The sequence below is a fragment of the Lygodium microphyllum genome, chromosome 9 (genome assembly GCF_053477565.2).
Source record: "Lygodium microphyllum isolate KBCC chromosome 9, Lygodium_microphyllum_v1.1.10, whole genome shotgun sequence".
NCBI classification, from domain to species: Eukaryota; Viridiplantae; Streptophyta; class Polypodiopsida; order Schizaeales; family Lygodiaceae; genus Lygodium; species Lygodium microphyllum.
The window spans coordinates 142388423-142409987 of NC_141143.1; the positions used below are offsets into that span (position 1 = coordinate 142388423).

The 21565-nt window shown below is 38.7% G+C and overlaps 1 protein-coding gene across 1 annotated transcript; it reads left to right on the top strand.

Annotated features, from left to right (window-relative positions):
- Positions 1-283: 283 nt before the first annotated feature.
- On the top strand, positions 284-1485 carry LOC148031663 (phospholipase A1-Igamma1, chloroplastic-like). The gene has a single exon (XM_087685779.1). The coding sequence runs from the start codon at positions 677-679 to the stop codon at positions 1337-1339; it is 663 nt and encodes a 220-aa protein (XP_087541905.1). The 5' UTR covers positions 284-676; the 3' UTR covers positions 1340-1485.
- Positions 1486-21565: the final 20080 nt, after the last annotated feature.

The following is a 21565-nucleotide window of genomic DNA, read 5'->3' on the forward strand; positions in this document are numbered from 1 at the left end:
TCTTCTGCTCAATTTTGAAAATTGTGGTTTTTTTGTAAGTTGTGGGCGTAGCTCAATTTTGAAGTGGCTGCGAACTGGTGGCGACTACCATGCGCCCACCACGAGAGCCGGTGAGTCCCTCATATACTGTACCACGTCCAGAAGAGGTCAGCACCTTACGTCTGTCAAGGTGGAACGAGCCATTGTTGACGGAGTTACGGCATCTAGTTATTCACGGCGGAGCTCGCAGCGTATATAAAGCGAAGGGGGGTGGTATCGAGAGAGAATCGCATGTTTAATTTGTCACTCCAAAATAATCTCTCTCTCTCTCTCTCTCTCTCTCGCATATACACTCTCTCGACTAGGAATCTGCTCTCAGTGTTCAAGATATTGTACACGATTATAACAGTAACAAAATCCCTCTCTCTCTCTCTCTCTCTCTCTCTCTCTCTCTCTCTCTCGCGTGCGCATGCGTGCTCGCAAATATGACAAAGGGCGTGCAGCCAGCCAGTACAGATCAACTTCATTGCAACGCCAACCGCGATATGCACGTCCCTCATCAGTTGGGAAGCATGATTCGCGATGATGAGCTCAGTAGTAGTCGCGCCCGCAGCCAACTTGAAGATAGACCAGTGGTGGCCCAATCTGGAGGAAGATCCAGGGCCCTTCGGACTGGGAGGGCCTGCTCGAGCCGACTATGAACGATACCTTGCGCGCGGAAGTCATCCGCTATGGCGAGCTGACGCAAGTGTGCTACGACAGCTTCGACTCAGACCATGACTTTCTGCATGTCGACAACGTGGAGGAGGACGTCAAGGTGGAGGAGGGCTTCCTCAGTGTGTACGTGTCGACGAGTAAAGATGAGCGCACCGAGCACCTGGGCTCGTGGCCGTTCACGCACGTGAGTGCCCGAGATCAATTGAGGGGAGAGATCCAGCGGCTGCTGGAGGAGTACAAGGACGAGGAGGAGCTGAGCATCACCATCATGGGCCACAGCCTCGGGGGGGCTCTCGCCACCGTCAGCGCCTACGACCTGGCTCTCGCCGGCCTCACAGTACGTGGACCAGATGTGGCTATACCAGCAGCCTCTGGTATTAGTACAACAACTATGATTCCCATCACCGCCATTACCTTCGGCAGCCCCCGCGTGGGCAACGCTGCCTTCAAGCGTCACTGTGGCAGGCTCAACCACCTCAAGATTCTCCGCTTTGTCAACCAGCGCGACATCGTCCCCAAGGTCCCGGGCGTCCTTGTCAATGAGACACTCATCTCCCGTTTCTTCCACGCCGTCCAGCTTACCAGCGGCTCCCGTCGGCGTCATATCCGCCCCCGCAACAAGCGTACCATTTCAAGGTCCTAATCTTCAATATCAGTTGACGCGGCAGGCTGCCTTCCCGTCCTCCATGCCCTACCCTGGACTTACTTCGACGTCGGCACCCAGGTACTCCTCGACAACCAACGCTCGCCCTTCCTCAAGCCCACCCACAACCCGCACTTCATCCATAACCTGGAGGTGTACCTGCACCTCATCGACGGCTATACCGGCCCCAAACTCCACCAAGGTTTTATACCCCACGGCCGAGACCCAGCTCTCGTAAACAAGCACACTGCCCTTCTCCTAGATGAGTATGGGATTCCATCGTCCTGGTGGCAGGAGCTTAACAAGGGTCTGCACAAGGATGCCAACGGGAGGTGGATGCTACCCCAAAGGGAACTCGAGTAACACCTCGGCAGAACAAAACTATAGCGCGGGTACCCTCATATCACACTTCTCTAAACACAAGGATTGAAAGCAATCACATTATATGTGCTTCTATTATTATGTTTGTTAAACAATCACATTAAAGAGATTCACTTCTTGAAAGAAATAGATGAGAAATGAAGAAAGGAAGAAGATGCCTAGTTTAACTTTCTTGAGTCTAAGATGAGTATTCCCACACCTAGAAAATTTGGTTCTGACTTTGGGCCATGAAGATTTTCCTCTCAAAAATTTGCTTGTTTGTAGTCTTAACTAACATAGCTATCCAATCATCTGCATATGCCATTTTAAGGGCCAAGGAAAAATCATATTCAAGCTATGCAACAATCTTAAAATCCAATAGTAATAGGTGAAAATTAGGTCCTTTAAACCATGCTTGAATAGATTCAATTATGGCAGTTGTTAGGACTTAAAATGGGCTTGATACAAGCTCTAGGGGTCTAGCCAAGCCTCTTATACTCAACAAACTATCCTCATGGCCTCATAGCTAGGAGCTAGAAGCTATACACTACTCTAAATAAATCATGTATTTGTATCGATTCGTAGTCTTACAAAATTTCCCATCCCAATTCCAATAGAGGGAGTATCCAAACATTAAGGTGGCTAATACCTCATATCACATACACAAAGAGCTCCTCCCCAACCGAGTGTTATGGCTCTTACAACTCTCCTACACCATGGGGATTAGCCCTAGGATGCGCCATCTAAATATAAACATAATCATAACATTATCCACTATTTTGATAAAGCATTCCAGGAGAGAATTTTATTCCCTCACATAAGAGTCCCCAACGACAATCATTCTATCTTACAGCTCGAGAATTCTCACACACTCTCATCATTGGTCAATTATTTTAGCAATCAAGTGCCATGCATCCAAGAGATTTTCTTTTAATACCATGTTTAAATGTAGATACACTGTGTAATACTATATAATGCTCAAACAAATTAGTCACAAATCAACCAACATGTCATGTATAAAATATTCTTTCAATGATTTCCTTTCTAACATAGTGTTTCATTGCTCAGAAACAATACTGGACTAATCCATGCTATTGTCCCATTAAACTTAAATAAAGCGAGTCATATATGCTTAGTTCAATGCACAAACTTATATTTTTATGTAAAATTCTTAACATTTTAACTTTTGTATGTATTCATTTATTATATAAGGTGTTTTCTATAGTTCACAATATTTTTCCATAAAAACACCCTCTAAATCAACTATTTTATCACCCAAATGGGTGTGACTAAGGGCAACCTCATGCTTTATAACCATTATATACTCATAGACCTTCCTCTAGTTTTCAATATTTTCTTTCATTCTTAAACTAATTTGTTTCATTAGAATTTTTATTTTTTACAAATTTTATGATTTATTTAAATATGAATTACTATTTTTATTTTATTTTTAGATCTTGTAGCTTATATGGATTGTGATTCAACAACATATTTCGTATCACTCCATAAGAACACAATTGGAGTCATAAAAATCCATGAAATTATCATTTTACTATTTAATCTCGCATTGTGGATTTTACGATTTTAATTTTTATCATGTGAATTTCTGAAAATTGTGGATTCTTCTATGATTTTAGATATATTCAAGCATATTCAACCATTTCCAACCACTTTCCATCACAAGAATGAAAGATTCATCATAAAAGTTAAATAAAATACACTTGCGCTTTAATCCGCATACGCATATATTATATTTCTTTTAAAAAAGCCATTTATGCTTTTTTACAGTCTCATTCATGTCTCCTTTGCACTTCCTTAATCCATCCCTCACATTTCATCATAAATGGGCACCCATTCTCCCTCACTTTCTCAAGCAATATGAGCCACGTTTATGGCGAGAGAGAGAGAGAGAGAGAGAGAGAGAGAGAGAGAGAGAGAGAGAGAGAGAGAGAGAGAGATTAAATTCTAAACTTTGTATTCCTTGCATCAAATTGTGTGTATTCTCGAGCAAATTGGAGCAAATAATTGTAGCAATCCATAGCCACAATGAAAAAGCTTTATTCGCAGAGCTGCAAAAATGCCGAAAATAAAAAGAAATGGGATGTAAAAAATTTTGTTACCCCTCCCTCCTCACGACATCATTTCTTGATTTTTTGTTTCTTTAAATCAACATTCCCACTTAAACTTGAAAAACACTGGTTCATTCCTTCATGTTCACACTATCCTATGTGGTTTTGACCCGACAGAGGGACAAACAACCTTAGATTCGTTATCTGATTGGACAACTGGCTTCTTGGCATTGAAATCTATTACTTGGCTTCCATCACTTGCTTTTCGGCTTTTGGATCGAATAGTTGCTTCATAATACTAAACCTTATGGCCATTAATGGGGGGTCAAACTGACTGATCCGATCAACAAATAGACACTTGCTTTGGATTCTCGGCATCGAAACGCATTTAGGAAAACTCTAGCTCCATTTTCTTTTTTGCCAAAAATGTCTCTACTACAACTCTCATGCTATTTTTGCACATTAAATGCTGACTTCAAATTAGCTCTCATTGGCAACCACGGGATAGGGCAACTTATCCCATTGAATCCATGAACTGATCTACACAAATGGAAACCATAAAGAGTGTCAAGCTACTATAAATAATAATATACAACAATATAAAAACACACTATCTCTTTACAAAATCAAAGCATGAAATCCACGATGGATAGGCCAAGTATAGTTTGACAGATATCCAAAGCTAGTTGCTTACCTCTAGGAAGTTACTATATGTATATCCTCTACATCATGTGCCTTCAAGGCCTATTTAGAAATATCCTTATCTATGAATTTTTCTTGAATAAAACAAAACCCTTTTCTATTCAATCAGTAAATAACCCCTTTATATTATACCCTTTTATATGTTAAAAAATGTATAAATTTTTTATTTTAAAAATACATTATTTTGAACCTATGTGATGCACACATATTCATGAGTAACTTACCTGAGTTGCTAATCAACTACTCCAACACATATCGACTAAAAAGAACTATCAAAGGAGTCATCCTAAGTGGTGGTCTTTAACCTACCTACTTGACCTAGGACAACCAGAGCAAGAACTCTTACTAGACGAGGACTTCTAAAACCTAGTCTATTGAAAATGATATAGCTTTTCATTTTACCACATTATTTTTCTTCAGTATTTTATAGTTGGTGTGTAAAAAGGAGAGAGTTATGCATATTGTGACCCAAGGAGAATAGGGCATCGGCCTCAGGTCTTTTCTTAGTACCCAAGTATCTACCAAGCTCTCGCAAGGCGACATTAAATCATTTTTCTTTTACTCACTTTTTTTTTCACTCCAACCATCCTTATTTATTTTTTTGTTGGCTAAATGCCCACCCCAAGAAGACAAGATATCAACCCCATAGGAACCTACCAAGCCTCACAAGGCAATGAATATCTACACTTATGATTTTTCTTTCTTTATTTTCTTATCTTAGGGGTTGGAACCCCTTTATAAACATCTTTGTATCTTATAGATCTGAGATATATTTATTGTTTTTTATCTTTTATTTGGCAAGCTTCCCTGGGTGACTCAGAACTAATAGGTATTCCTAGAAACAACCACCCAACAAGTGCATAGGACAGGATCACTTGAACTACCCTTAAAAACAAATCTTAGAGTACCAAACAATGTCTTTACAAGAGATAGACAACTGCTCAAACCTCCCCAAATACACCTAACCTAACATTAGGACTTCATGTCGGGGATAATAATCCCAAACAAAAGAAAAATACCCCAAGTACATACATATGTATAGGAACATAAAGGGAAAGAACTTGTAAATGAAGGATATCACCTAGAGTTGGCCACAAAAAGCTTCTGCATAGCAAGAGGCTCTCTCTATATGCTTCTCAAATCTATTTACTAGAGTACTAAAATAAAAACCATTAACCTCACTTGCACCAAATAAATAAATAGCCCTCTTGGCCTAATGAAATAAACCATTTCACTATAAGAACAAAGAGCTCTTTTGGCCTAACAAAATAAAATAATTCTCTACAAGAACAAGGGTTCCTCTTGGCCTAACAAAATATAGCCATGCAGTACATCATTCAGCATCATCTGATTGCTAAAAATAAACCCTTGGTCCCCACATAAACCGTAATGAAGCACAAAACGAGACCAAGGGGATGGGCCATTTAGGCTCTACACTAAATGCATCAAATTATTAGTAGCTAACCTTCTACTTAAATGGTAAGGGATATTTGACAAATATATCATTGAATGATCCAATGCGTCCATGAAATAATAGAAAAAGAATCAATCGCTACCTAGCATAACCCATACTAATCGTTGGTTACCAAAACAGGGTATGTCAGCAACAATCAGTCTCCATATTAGCCATGTACTAACATCAACAGGTAATTATAAAAGCCCTTCAGGCCTACAGTTAAGAAATACATTTTCAACAAAGGCATAATTAGCAAGGGAGTGTGTAAAGTGATTCTACTCTTGGGGAATCAGCTAGCAAGTTATTGCCTCAATGATCTCAAGGGTGTCAAATGTTACACAATAGTACTTCCTAAGAATGGAATCCCTCACACTATAGGTTCCATTCAATTGGTTGATCACTAACTATGAGTCATCTTCCACCAATAACTAGTGAGTAACACCACGTTTGGCTAGATTCAACCCCATAAGCAAGGCCTTGTATTTCGCCATGTTATTCATAAAAGCAGTGCTTAGATACACTCTCATTTTTCAAATCACTCAACGATGGGGGTCTTTTATGACAATCCCTATACTTGTATACTTAGCAGGTCCTCACGAGAAGCTCCATTGAAATGTAATGTATGAATCAATGCTTCATTGATATAACCTACCATGGCAATCAACCTATTTGTACTAATGATAGCCAAATTCTAATCGAGAGAGGGGGTGTAAGATAGCTAGATCCCTCCTTTCTCACTAAACTCAATAGGGACACTAGTAAGAACCTAGTGATAGTGATAGTAATAAACATTAATATCCCACATGAAAGAGACGTCTTGCCACTTAATAATGTGATAACCCTTGCTCCACCAGATCACTTTGCCTTAGTGATAACATTGCTCTAAATATGGACACTCAAGATAATAAATGATTTTTTCAATCCAATGGTCTTGGGACCCTCTCCAAGTTTAAGCTAGATCCTGAAGGACCTGCAAAGGCACCAAGTCTGATGTCAGTCTCTATACATAATACATCTTCAATTTATCGAAATTTAATTTAGTTTTGAAATATACCCCTTGTAAATCTACTAAAAGGACTATAGAACCATTTATTCCTATACAAATATGTAACGTACTGGTCTTTATTACGTGACGAGTAACGTTTTAATAGTCGCCCAAAGTTTTACCTTCTAGCCGTCGCCATCGATACTCTAACCAGAATGATCGTATTTTGTTTGGCTCTATAATCCTAGGTCTACCCCACAGGGGAAGCATCCTACTGTTATCCACAAAGGACCAACCTGAAGGTTCCTAATTAACCTAGCAGCCACCTATCAACAACTAGCTCACATCTGCAGGTGTCCTTCTAGAGGCTTCTTGTCTGGAAGGAGTGATTGCCATTACCCTTGGTTCATGGAGTACAACACGTTTTTCCAGTAGTAGACTAAGGATTTATGAAATCCCTCGCAGTACTCTCGCACAGTTGTCATACCTTTTCCCCAAGATAATTTACAGTTCGGGTTCTAAGACCAAACCCTAGCTAAGTCAGCTAATCGGCCCTTCCTAGAGTTTCTTCCTCGTGTTTATTTTTGGAAAAATCTCTCGCTAACAAAGACTACCCTGCCATATGACTAGATTCGTTGGGAATCCATCCACCCACTTCCCTCTATGGAAGTTCTTAGTTATCTAATTACCTACCACATTACATGAAACATTTAAAAACAACTTCATTAATTTAAAAAAATCATTTTATGCATAGTTGTTCTTTTGCATAATTTACTTACGGACATACAATCAGAATAAAAGAAATTCATTGATTATGTTCCATAATGTGTATTCTCCTGCCCATATAAGAGAAAGTTTTCAATTTCACATGCTGTCTCATCCAGTGCATCTGCATGTCACCAAGATCAAATCCACTTATAGCTAGCGTTTTTAGGTACCCCAAGTAGAACTTGGGCCATACAGGGGACCGAGTAGTTCCTACATGCGTAAAGGATTTACTAGCGAGAGCCCCCCTGGTGGCAGCTTAACCACCTCCTACTTAATACGATCCTTGTTGGGAGACCTCTCACCATTGGAGTTGGTCCATGCTTCTATAGCAGTAAAAACATCCCCTCTTGGTATGGGGATTTAGCATCTATCCTTGGGGGAGGTATAGGGCTCCTCAATTTATATTTATTTCAATACTTAATTCAATCAGGATCTAATCTAGAAAATCACAAACAAAATTGATGTATTCAAGCAATTATGACTTCTAACACATGCAACATTCAAGTGATGATTAATCTCATAGCAATCGACCTTTGAAATTCACGTAGTGAGCTCTTCCCCTAGGATATCTAGATTTTGGGGTCTCTAACCTCTGAATTTAAGGTTTATAATGGCATTCTTGTAACCAAGTTTCTTGGCCTTAAGTCCGTTTCTTCAATTTAGAGATATTTTCGATCTTAAAATCTTCTATCAAATCTTCTAGATTAAACCAAATCCTTGACTAATTTCTTTAGGGTTCGTTTTTAATAATTTCGTCTTGAAACATTCCTCATGATTTCTCTTGAGTTCTAGAATTTTCTAGTTTCCCTAATAGTTTCTAACCTATAATATGTTCTAATAATTTTCCAAGTGAATACTCTAAGATCGCAGTATTTCTTAAGAGACTTATCTTATTTCTATTGAATTTGGTTAGAAATTTTTAGAAAACTTGTGGTATCGAAATTGGTAAAGGGTTGTTATCCGTGCCCATGACTCTATCAATGACTCCCATGCTCGCAACTCCAATTGTTGCTTCCACGTTAGAATGGTCATTCGTGATTTGTGCTTTTGAATTGTTTTTCTTTGGGCCCATGACGGAAATATGATTTCTAGAAGAAGAAGAACACGATAGTAGTACCTGTTAGCAAGGGTGTAAGACTCTCAATGATGATGATGGTTATTATGGAATTTAATGATGTAGACCTCAGGGATGGTTCTTCTTGCCTCGTGGAGAGCAATACTTCTCTCTCTCTAGTAGACGGAATAGGGACAAGAGTAGAGGTATGAATTTTAATTGAATTGATAGAATACGATAAATTTCTTCAGTATCCTCTTATTGGATTAGAGTAGAAGAGGATGAGAGACCTTTTGCATATCACCTTCCTTGGGTTGAATGAAATGATATCTCTTTGTCTCATGGAATTGAGTCTCCTCCTTCTTGATTAGCATCTCTTCCTCATCAAGATTTCTCTTGTCCCTCCTTCTAGTCATCCCCAAGCCCTCAATTTCTAGTTTTGCTGGGGGGGAGTAAAAGAGAGGACGCTTGCTTTTTTTGTGGTTCTCGATGATATCATAACTGTCAAAGATAGAACACTTTCTTTTAGTTTTTTTTATGACATCATTGATGATGTCAGAGAGGGAGCTCCATTTTTGCAGCACGAAGATAAAAAATTATGAATATATGGGTGAGCACCACGTGGCACGTCGTCGGCCGGCCATCACTGTAAGGTAGCCACCAAGGCATAGACCTTGGAATACTTGGAAACAGGCTACGAAGGCTTCATTGGCGCTGTTGGCTACGCGCGAGAAACTCCCACAAACCTATAGGAAAAGCTTCTTGGGAGGTCACCCATCTTGGTAGTGTTATCACGCAAGTGCACTTAACTGCCAAGTGACTATCCCCTAGGCTAGTTATTTTTTGTTGTTCTATACTACAAACATAGTTTTAATAAGCTAGTCTTGGGAGGGTCTCCCAAGTCTTTCTTCCATGACCTGGCATATAATACCTCATTAATAATAATAATTATCTTCATAATGAGGGTCAATTTTATAAGTAGAGCTAATATTCAATTTTCTTTGGAATGGATACGTACATTAAAATAAATTAAGTAATGGGGACATTAGATTCTTCCCTCCTTAGAGAAATCAAGATGTCCTCATCTCGAGAGAAATTGAGGGTATTCTTTCATAAGGGTTATCTCATCGATCCAAGTGGCATCCTCTTCAGGATAATCCTTTCAGTAGATGAGATATTCTCTAAGGGTCCTATTCCTAAGGATTTTTTCTTTTACAACCAAGATTCTAGCAGGTTGAAGTTCAAGTAAACTTTGGCTCGACATTACAACTTCTTGATCATCAAGAATATGATCAAGATTAGGCATACAGGGTTTCAAGAGACTGACATGGAATACATCATGAACTTTTAGGATTTGAGGAAGTTGCAGTTTATAAGCATTAGGTCCAAGAGCCTTTATGACTTTGTAAGGTCCACAGTATCTTGGGCTTATCTTCTTGAATTTTCTAAAGGATAAAGAACTCCTCTTTGGGCGTACACGGATGAAAACCTTGTTCCTTTCTTGGAAGATTCACTATTTTCTCCCTAGGTCAGCATAGGCTTTATGCCGATCATTTGCAGCTTCTATATCTTGCGATCCTTGGTAGCTTGTATATCTTGCTTGATGGTTTTAACTTGTTTGTCCATCTCTTCAAGAATCTTCTCAGAAGCTTCAACCTTCAAGGTAGGGTCGAAGAAGTTTAGCGGAGTTAGACATTCTTGCCCATATAAAGCTTGAAATGGGGTCATTTGAATGCTCTGATGATAGGACGCATTGTAAGAAAATTCCACCAAAGGTAGATATTGTATGCATCGTCTAGGTTCTTTGTAACAATATGCCTTAAGTATGTCTTCAATGACCTAATTTATATGCTCGGTCTTCCCATTTGTTTGAGGGTGATAAGTTGTACTAAAACAAAGATATGTACCAAGAGCTTCAAATAATCCCTTCCAAAAATGTGAAGTGAATAGAGAATCATGATCACTGATAATTCTTTTTGGCAGTCCATGAAGTCTAAAGATTTCTTTGACAAATAACCTAGCAAGATTTGAGGCTTTGTAATTGGTTTTTACTAGAATAAGGTGGATAACCTTAGTCAACGTGTCCACAATTACCATGATCGAGTTGTATCCTCCTTGAACTGATGGTAATCCAACTACAAAATCCATACTAACAGATTCCCATTTCATCTAAGGAATATCAAGTGGTTATAGCTTTCATGGTAGCTTAACTTGTTCGCCTTTTATTCGTTGGCAACTCAAGGATTTGGTTCTGTATTTAAGTATGCCACTTTTGAGTTTCTCCCAATGATAGATTTTCCTAATTGCATTGAGAGTTTTGGCATAGCCAGGATGTCCTAAAAATGGGAAATCATGAGCTTCCCATAGTATCTTCTTCTTAAGTTTTTGACTTGAAGAAATATATAATCTTCTCGTGAAGTAAATAAGACATTCGTCAATAGAGAAGTTAAGATACTTTGTCTTGAGCTTAGAATTTTGTTCTTTATTCTGAGTTTCTTTCAGCATTTGCTGATATTTGGGATCATTATTCACCTTCTCATTGGCTAGCTCAATGACGGAATTGCTAGGCATTGATATCATTGTAGCTAGTGTTTTAGCTCTAAGAGGTTCTTCTGAGATAAGTGCATTGAGAAATTATTTGCGGCTTAAAGCATCTGCAATTACATTCTCTTTGCCCGATCTATATTTGATCTCAAAATCATACTCTTGCAAGTCTTTGATCCAAAAACGTTGCCTCATATTTAGATCTGGTTGAGTGAAGATCCATTTAAGATTTTTATGGTCATTTACTAGTGAGAATTTCTTCCTAAGTAGATAATGTCTCCATAACTTAAGAGCGTGGATAATTGCAAGTAATTCTAGGTCATGAGTAGCATAATTTCTCTTGTGACTCTTTAATTTTTTGGAGGAATATGCTATTGGATATCCTTTGTGCATAAGTACGCATCCCCAAGCAAGAGAACTCGCATTGGTCACCACTTCAAATTCTTTGCTAAAATTGGGTAGTTTGAGGATCAAGGTTGTGACTAAGCTTGACAAGCTAGACTGTTCAACTTGGGTCCATTTAATGGCAACTTGCTTCTTGAGTAGGTCTATGAGGGGTATAATGATCAAAGCATAATTCTTGATAAAGATTTGATACCATCCTATTAAACCCAAAAAGCTATGAACTTCACTTACGGTGGTTGGAGGCGACCAATCTTGTAAATCCTTGACCTTGGATCTACTGAAATTCCCTTTGTTGAATCTATAAACCCTAAATACTCGATTTGCTCCTTGAAGAACACACACTTCTTTTTCTTAGCATATAGCTTGTGAGTTCGCATTGTCTCAAGAACTGTCCACAGTTGTGACTCGTGACTTCCTTCATCCTTGGAATATGTTAAGATGCCGTCAAAGAATACAAGGACGAGATCATCAAGATAAGGTCTAAATATATCTGGCATTAATTTGTTGAAGGTAGCAGGTGCATTTATTAATCCAAATGACATTATGATAAACTCGTAATCCATACCTTATGCTAAAAGCGGTTTTTGGGATATCTTCTTGCTTGATTATGATTTGGCAATACCCTAATCTAAGATCAATCTTGGAGAAAATCTTCGCTCCGTGTAGTTGATCAAGTAGTTCATCGATTCTTGGAATCAGATACTTATTCTTGATCGTTACCTAATTTAGCCCTCGATAATCAATGCAGAGACGAAGAGTCCCATCCTTCTTTTTTTGAAATAACATTGGAGCTCCCTAGGGTGAGTTAGTAGGTCTAATGTATCCTTGATTTAAATTTTTTTTGAGTTTTTCCTTTAGTTCTATGGCTTTCGGAATGGACATTCAATATGGTTTCTTTGCAACTGGTGCAGCTCCTAGTACTAGTTTGATTTTGTGGTCGACTTCTCTCTATGATGGAAGTTTTGTTAATTCTTCAAGAAATACATCAGCATGTTTCCTAAGGGATGACGGTTCATCTCCAGCTTCTTTATCCTATTCAATTTTATTTAATTTGATTAGGTATACAGGTAAGCCTTTTCTTAAACCTTTAGCGATTTGAGAAGCTTTTGCTAATTGAATCTTTGGTTTTTCTGCTTCTCCTTGTGTGGTCACTTGTTGTCCTACAAGATTCAAGAATGTGACATGGCCCTTTTCACAATGAATATATTGAGAATCATTTGGAATTAACTAGTCAATTCCTAACAGGCACTTATAGGTTCCCAGGTTCATCACTCAGAATTGCATGTTGGTCTGATTACCACCCAAATTAAACTCCACCTTACTAGTTTTCTAGCACACCTTGGTGATATGAATGAATGTGTGATTCCAAAATCAATCAAAATTTTAAAGGGTTTACCATTATAGATTGATGGTGTTTGAATCACTAAGAACTATCGATTTGGTCCCTTCTTGTTGAGAGAGGCGTGAATTCTCACTCTCTCCATGTCGGTTTCCAAAGTGGAACCCTCATCATCTTCTACTTCCTTGAGGGTTATGCCAGAAACTCTTCCTCTAGCTATGGTTTTGCGAGTCTTTGGTCATTACGAAACTTTTTTTGGCATTTTTTTTGTTTGAGTTTTGGGCATCACCTTTAGATGTGGCCAGGTTCGTTATAATAATAGTACCTGAAAGAAAGTATCCTTATTATCACTAGTAAAGTTCTCTACCATCGACATCTTAGCCTTCTTGCTATTAGCAGATTGGAATTGACATTGGGCTCTTTTTGCATAGCCCCTAGTTATATTTTTATTTTGGAACTTATTATTCCAAGGCTTATTGTTTCTTGGTTTGGACAGGAGTTCCTTTACAATCAGTCTTGCTCTTATCAATGCATCTTGGAGGTCGGATGGATGCATTGCTTCAAGCCATATGCTCAAGGGATCATCCGGCAAAACTTGGATACTTGTTGTGAAATATCCATAGGTGGTGCATAATTGAGAAGTGTTACAAACTTCAAGTAATAGGCTTCTAATGTCATTCCAAGTTTCTTTAGACCAAAGAATTCATTCATCTTTTGCTTACGGTATGCTGGCCAGAGTTACCGGCCTTGCACTGCATCCTTTAATGCATTCCAACTAATAGATGCTTCAGAGATTCCTTTGTCTTTACACCATTGTTTTCACCAAATTCTGGCTTCTCTTGTTAGCTTTAACTTGCCAATCATTGCTTGATTCGCTGGGATAATTCCAATAGCAAATGAAATAATCTTCTTGGGACTTGACCCATATTTCTGCTTCAACCTCGACATTTTTTCCTTGGCCATCAAACTCAGGTGGTTTGATTTGCTTAAGCATGAACTTCTTTTCTTGGATCTTAGTAGCATTAAGGGTAGGAATAGCTTCTTATGGTATCGTAATATTTTCTCTAGTTAGCTCTACAAATGTTACCATATAATTTGCTCGTATCTTTTCAAAAAGAGAAATCATTTCACAATGATAGAAATACCTTATATTAAATTTTCAAAGAAGGTTACATCATGATAGAGTTTTTCGAATTAACTTAAGGAATGTAACCATGGATTTCAGATATATCTACTGACTCGGAATTATTAATTGCTAAAGTGGTAACCAATTTCATATTCAATGGATAGAAAAAATAATTTCCTTTGCTAAAGGAAAAAAATACATGGTTTATTTTGGGATGGCTGGTTATTTGGGAGAGAAAATCTCCTTAATACAATCTAAGCATGGAATTTGGATACATCCATTAAGTAATAATTGGGCTTTAAAGAATGGATATCTAAAAATTGATACTTTAAAGGAAGATCAAGAAGTCCATCTTTGATGTAGTTACAATTTTTAGAGCAACCAACAACTATAATTCGGTCCGCTAGGATGACCTTTGTCGCTTCCTCATAAATACATCGATTTAGTTTAACCTCTCGACATCTAGTGAATAAAGTTGAATTCACTTTGGCTTCATGGAATAAATAAACCTTGAAGACTTTAAGGTTTTCCATTCATCTTATTCTCTTCAAATCGGTCTAAAGAAGGCAAGGTAGCTTGTGTCGATATAACAATATCCACAGCTTATCATCCATCATCTTTCCCGGTATAGTGTAGAAGGATTGCAGATGTGATCTAGAATCCACATTACTTGCATTCTCCATCCATAATCCGCAGAATGAATTGCTGATGTAAACTTTACTCAGAAGACTAGGAATTTCTCACAATCTTTGTCTCTCTGGGCAATATTAAAAAACACATATCAGCAAGGGAAAGGGAAAACAACTCATGTCTCAGGCTACAATTTCTAAGTTTTTGATTTATTTTGGTTTTGATAACACTTGTAACATATCCGTCTTTATTATATGACGAGTTACATTTAAGTAGTCGCCTAGAGTTTACCTTCCAACCGTCGCCATCCGTATTCTAACCAGAATGATTGAATTTTGTCCGGCTCTATAACCCTAGGTCTACCCCGCAGGGAAAGCATCTTGTCGTTACCCATGGAGGATCGACCTAAAGGTTTCTAATTAACCTAATAGTCATCTATCAACAACCAACTCATCCGAAGGCGTCCTTCGAGAGGCTTATTGTCCGGAAGGAGTGACTGCCATTACCCTTGGTTCATGGAGTACAACACTTTTTTCCAAGAGCAAACTAAGGATTTATGAAATCCCTCGTAGTGCTCTGGCGCAATCACTGTACCTTTCCCTTAAGATAATTTACAGTTTGGGTTCTGAGACCAAACCCTAGGTAAGTCAACCAATCGGCCCTTCTTAGAGTTTCTTCCTGGTGTTTGTTTTTGGGAAAACTTCTTCACAAACTGAGATCACTATGCCATAGGACTAGATTCGTCGAGAATCCATATACCTGCTTCCATCTATGGAAGTTCTTAGTTATCTAATTACCTACCACATTACGTGAAATATATAAAAACATCTTTATTAATTAAAAATAATCATTTTTTGCATAGTTGTTCATTTGTGTAATTTACTCACAGAGATATAATCAGAATAAAATAAATTTATTGATTCTGTTTCATAATGTGTGTTCTCCTACCCATACAATAGAAACATTACAATTTTACATGCTGTCTCATTCGACGCATCTGCATGTCACCAAGATCAAATCCACCCATAGCTAGCATTTTTAGGTGTCCCAAGTAGAACTTGGGTCATACATGGGACCAAGTAGTTCCTAGGTGCATAAAGGATTTACTAGCTAGAGCCCCTCCTAGCACCTTAGCCACCTCCTACTTGAAACAATCCCTCTTGGGAGACCTCTCGCCATCAAAGTCAGTTCATGCTTCCACGGCTGTAAAGACATCCCCTCTTGGTATGGGGATTCAAAACCTATCCTTGGGGGAGGTATAGGGTTCCTCAATTTATATATGTTTCAATACTTAATTCAATCAGGATGATCTAATCTAGAAAATCACAAACAAGATTGATGTCTTTAAGCAATTATGACTTCAAACACTCATGCAACTTTCAAGTGATGATTAATCTCATAGCAATCAAACTTTGAGATTCACGCAGTGAGCTCTTCCCCTAGGGTATCTAGATTTTGGGGACTCTAAAAATCTTTTTAACTATCAACAATATTTTATTGATGCTAATAACATGCATTGATGGAAACTTATTTATCAATAACCATTATAGCCAACTAGAGTCCCTTCTTATGCATGTTTACTAGGGAGCATTAATACTATGGCAAGAGGTAGGCTTACTCTCGCTCTTCACTTAGACTGAATTATCAAGGTACTTGACATAAATACACTTTGCATAGTATTGAAGATGGATCAAATACACTTTGCATAGTATTGAAGTCCGTTTTTTCAACTTAGAGATATTTTCGGTCTTAAAATCTTTTATCAAAGCTTCTAAATTAAACTAAATCCTTGACTAATTTCTTCAAGGTTCGTTCTTAATAAATCCGTCTTGAAAAATTCCTCATGATTTCATTAGCCAACAACCCCTACAAAAATAGTAAGGGATGTCCTATGAATATGTTGTTGAACGATCCGATGCATCCATGATAGAATAGGAAGATGGTCAATTGCTACCAATTAACTTGTAAACCATACTAACCATTATCGGTCCAAAATAGGACATGTTAGCAAAGTAGTCCCCAAAGTTTCCTTGGACTAGCATTAAGAGGCAATTGTAAAAGGCCCTCAAGACCACAGTTAAGAAAAACATGTTCAACTAAGACATAATTAGCTAGGGAGTCTACAAAGAAATTCCACTATCGTTGGGGAATAAGTGGCATGTCACTACATCAAAGATCTCAAGGGTGTCCAAGGTTACATGATGGTATATCCTTAAAATGGGATCCCTCACACTGTAATGGTAAAGGGTTGTTATCCGCTCCCGTGACTCTATCAGTGACTCCTGTGCTCGCAACTCCAATTGTTGCTTCCACGTTAGTAGGATCATTCGTGATTTGTGCTTTTGAATTCTTTTTCTTTAGGGCCATGAATAATTATCTTCATAATGAGGGTTGATTTCATAATTAGAGCTAGTATTCAATTTTCTTTGGAATGTATAAACACATTAAAGTAAACTAAGTAATGGGGACATTACCGAACAATCTTATAAGGATCATCCCATTTGGGCTTGAACTTGCCTGGGAAGAGCTCACAACTAGCATCATAATATAGGACCAATTGGACTATTACCACACTTATACTTCTTAGTATGAAGATCATGACGTATTTTCACTAGCTCCTTTCCTACTTCATGATGTAACAAGGCTTGCAATTGAGTCTCATCAAGATGTGCAAGGGAAGTGATCTTTTCTTGCAATTCTTTCTCCTCACTCAAAGAATGATTTAGAGTAAACCTCACTATAGGCAGCTCATTCTCCAAATGTAGAGAACACTCTTTCACATATGCTAATTTAAAAGGGGTATGGCTTGTAGCTCTTTTGAATGTCGTATTATAATCCCAAACAGCCACATACAACTTCTTATCCCAATCACGCTTATCTTTAGATACAATCTTGAATAAAATCCTCAAAAATTGCTTATTGGGTAACTCTCTACTTATCCGTTAGCTTAAGGTTGTAAGGCATGGTCTTATTATGTTTAATCTTCAAAGATTTCTTCAAAGTCTCAAATACTTTATTCAAAAAATGTGTCCTACGGTTAGACACAAGCTCCTTAGATGGACAAAAATGATAAATAATCTCCTCTAAAATAAAACTAGTCATTTCCTTGTTATCATCCTTCATTGTAGCATAGGTTTTAGACCACTTAGTGAAATAGTCTGTCACCACAATGATATAATGCTTTTGTGTAGTTAATGAAGGATGTATAGTGTCAAGAATCGCGTGGTGGGGGGGACTTGCTCAAGATACTGCGCCGAACACACACAGAATGCACAAGGAGAAGCTCACTCAAGAGACAAGAAGAGATATGGAGGCCAAAACGTTTTCTTGCTGGGTTCTTCTTCTTCTTCCACACTCTTTACAATGTACACAAAGTATAGATAAGATACAACATAAAGGAAAGTGGCCTACTAAGTCAAACAATGCATAATTGACTACACTAGTCGACTGGCGCTATAACTATGCCAGCTGTAAATAGGTGTAACAACCTGAATATAATAAGTAATGAGTCAGTGGCCATGTGAGAGTCATAATGACCACCACTGACATGCTAAGTGTAGGCGTGTGGACCCATCTAACCAGGCGGTCCATCATCAATGTCCACATGTGTTGAGCTTGTTATCTCAACACTCCCCCTTAAGCTCAACTGCATCTCTGCAACTCCAAGTAAGCTTCGAAACTTTTGAAGCTTCTCTGTACCCAATGCCTTCGTGAAGATGTCAGCTATCTGATCCTGTGTGCTGACATACACCAAGTCAATCTCACCTGCTAGTACCTTCTCTCTCACATAGTGGTAGTGTACCTCAATATGTTTTGTCCTGGCATGGAACACAGGGTTCCTAGCCAACTGTATACTGCTCATGTTGTCACAATAAATGACAACTAGACCTTCCACCTGCACATCCAAATCAGCCATTAACTTTTGTAGCCATACTACCTCACATGCTGCAACAGCAGCACCTCTATACTCAGCCTCTATACTCGACAAAGCAACTGTAGATTGCTTTTTGCTGCTCCAAGAAATTGCTGCACTACCAAGAGAGAACATGTATCCGCACACCTCAATGCCAAGGAAGTACCTTAGCTCACCTAAATCCTTCATTTCAAACTTCTTCAAAAATTCCTTGACTTCAACAAACCCACTATCACTATCACCTGTAATAATCAAGTCATCCACATAGATGACTATGATGAACAAACCTGCATCTCCCTTTCTCATATACAGTGAGTGATCATCATCAGAAACATAAAAGCCAATATTGACAAGATACTCTCTGATCTTGTCAGACCATGCTCTAGGTGCTTGCTTGAGCCCATAGAACGCCTTCTTCAACCTGCACACATACGTGGGATGCTCTAAATCTTCATAACCTGCTGGTTGATCCATATACACTTCTTCCTACAAATCACCATGCAAGAAGGCATTCTTCACATCCATTTGCTGCAACCTCCAACCTTTGGCTGCTGCCAAAGCAATCACACATCTGACAGTTGCCATCCTAGCAATTGGATTGAAGGTTTCTTCATAATCTATGCCATATGTCCGGGCATAGTCTTTTGCAACCAGCCTAGCTTTGTACCTACTAATAGAACCATCTGCATTGCGCTTAATCTTATAAACCCACTTACATCCAATAGCTTTCTTGCCCTTCGGCAATGATACTAGATCCCAAGTCTTATTGGCCTCTAATGCAGCCATCTCCTCATCCATTACTGCATCCCAATGAGCATGACCAGCAGCCTCCTCAAAACATGTGGGCTCAACATCCTCAACTAGTTTCACCATATAAGCATAAAGGTCAGTTGCATAACCTTCAAAACCAAATCTTTTAACAAGGTATCTGACCCTGCTAGATCTGCGTATCACCAGATCACTCAATGGAGCCTTTACATTATTATGAGCTCTCTATACACCTGGTGTCTTGACAGAAGGGATACCAAGCTCATCATCTAAGCTCTTTGAGCCATTGGAGTCTCCATCAAGAACTGCATCAATGCCATCGGACACTTTATTCTTTCCTTTGTCTTTAACTGTAGTGCTACTAGATGCGCTTGAAGATGTAGAGGTACTCCTTAGTCTCCCAGACCAAGGACTACGAGATGATGTCTCTGGTCCACTAAGAGTTCGTGATTCTTGCTTTTCAGCCTACACATGAGTGTCATGATCATCATCATCATCCAATGCATCGCCACTAGATGCATACCAACTACTCATTTAATCAAAGATGACATCCCTGCTCACTCTAAACTTACATGTGATAGGGTTATAACAGTGATACCATTTCTGCTCTAAAGAGTATCCAACAAAGACACACTTTTCAGCCTTTGGATCTAGTTTCTTCTGCAACTCATCTGGCACATGAACATACGCAATGCAGCCAAACACTTTCAAGTGTGAGACATCAGGCTTCTTACCTGTAAAATATTCTTCGAGGGTCATACCATGAACAGCAGCTGTGGGAGTTCTATTCATAATATAAACAGCAGTATGAACAGCCTCAGACCAAAAATGCTTAGGCATATTCTTTTCAGCCATCAAGGCACGTGCAACTTCTGCAATATGCCTGTTTTTTCTTTCTGCAACCCCATTTTTCTGTGGGGTATATCTGCATGTGAACTATCTCTTTATCCCATGAGACCTTAGAAAATCACTGAACTCATTCGAGAGGTACTCTCCCCCTCCATCTAACCTCAAGCACTTTACTTTCAAGCCTGTTTCTCTTTCAACTGCAGCCTTGAAAGTTCTAAAGTGCTCAAATGCTTCACTCTTTTTCTTCATAAAATATACCCACAGCTTTCTAGAACAATCATCAATGAATGTGACAAAGTATGAACTGCCTCCAAGAGATACATTTTGTGTAGGCTCCCAAATGTCTGTATATACAATATCAAGGATATTTCTGCTTACATCTCTATCATGTGAAAAGGGTTATCTTGCCTGCTTACCAAATTGACATGCTTCGCATACCTTATGAAATTCTACAACTCTAAATGTAGGCAAACCTGTAACCAACCCTTTGGACTGCATTAATTTCAGCCTTTGTACATTTGCATGTCCAATGCGTTTGTGCCAAATTTCAATATTTGCAACAACACCTTTTCCTTTAGCATACATAGCAGCATTCATAGTAGGAATTCTAGCATCCACAGTAAATATACGTCCAACTCTACTTCCCTTTGCTACCAACCTGCACTTGCCATTGAAGTCTTCTACAAAGCAGCCCTTTGCATTAAATCTTACTTGCAGCCCTTGCTCTACCATTTGACTGACTGACACCAAGTTCTTTGTAATAGATGGCACATGTAATATATCTGAAAGACTCTTTGTCTTACCATCATGCAAGGACAAGGGAACTTTTCCAATGTGTGAAATTGGGTGGCATGAATCATCACCCGTCTGCACATAACCTGCATTTTGCAAATCTTGCATCTCTCCAAACCATTCTGCATGACTAGTCATATGATTGGATGCACCTGAATCAACATACCAAACATCATCATGTGTTCCCTTTCCTGTAATAGCATTCAACATATGCTGCATAACAAAAAGACGTTTATTTTTGTCTTCATTCTGTCGTGAAGAGGATGCATAGTTTTCTTGCTGCAACTTACCACTGCGAATATCATCTTTCTTAGCATAACATTGGGCTGCAATATGACCTGTTTTGCCACAGTAGTGACACACAATACCAGAGTTATTAGAACCTCTGTTCTGCCATCCACCTCTTCCTTTAAAGCTCCCCTTGCCTCTAAAGTTACCATGACCTCCTGAGACCTGCATATCGCCA

Excerpts from the sequence above, each read along its gene's own strand:
- LOC148031663 (XM_087685779.1), top strand. The coding sequence starts at position 677 with ATGAACGATACCTTGCGCGCGGAAGTCATCCGCTATGGCGAGCTGACG.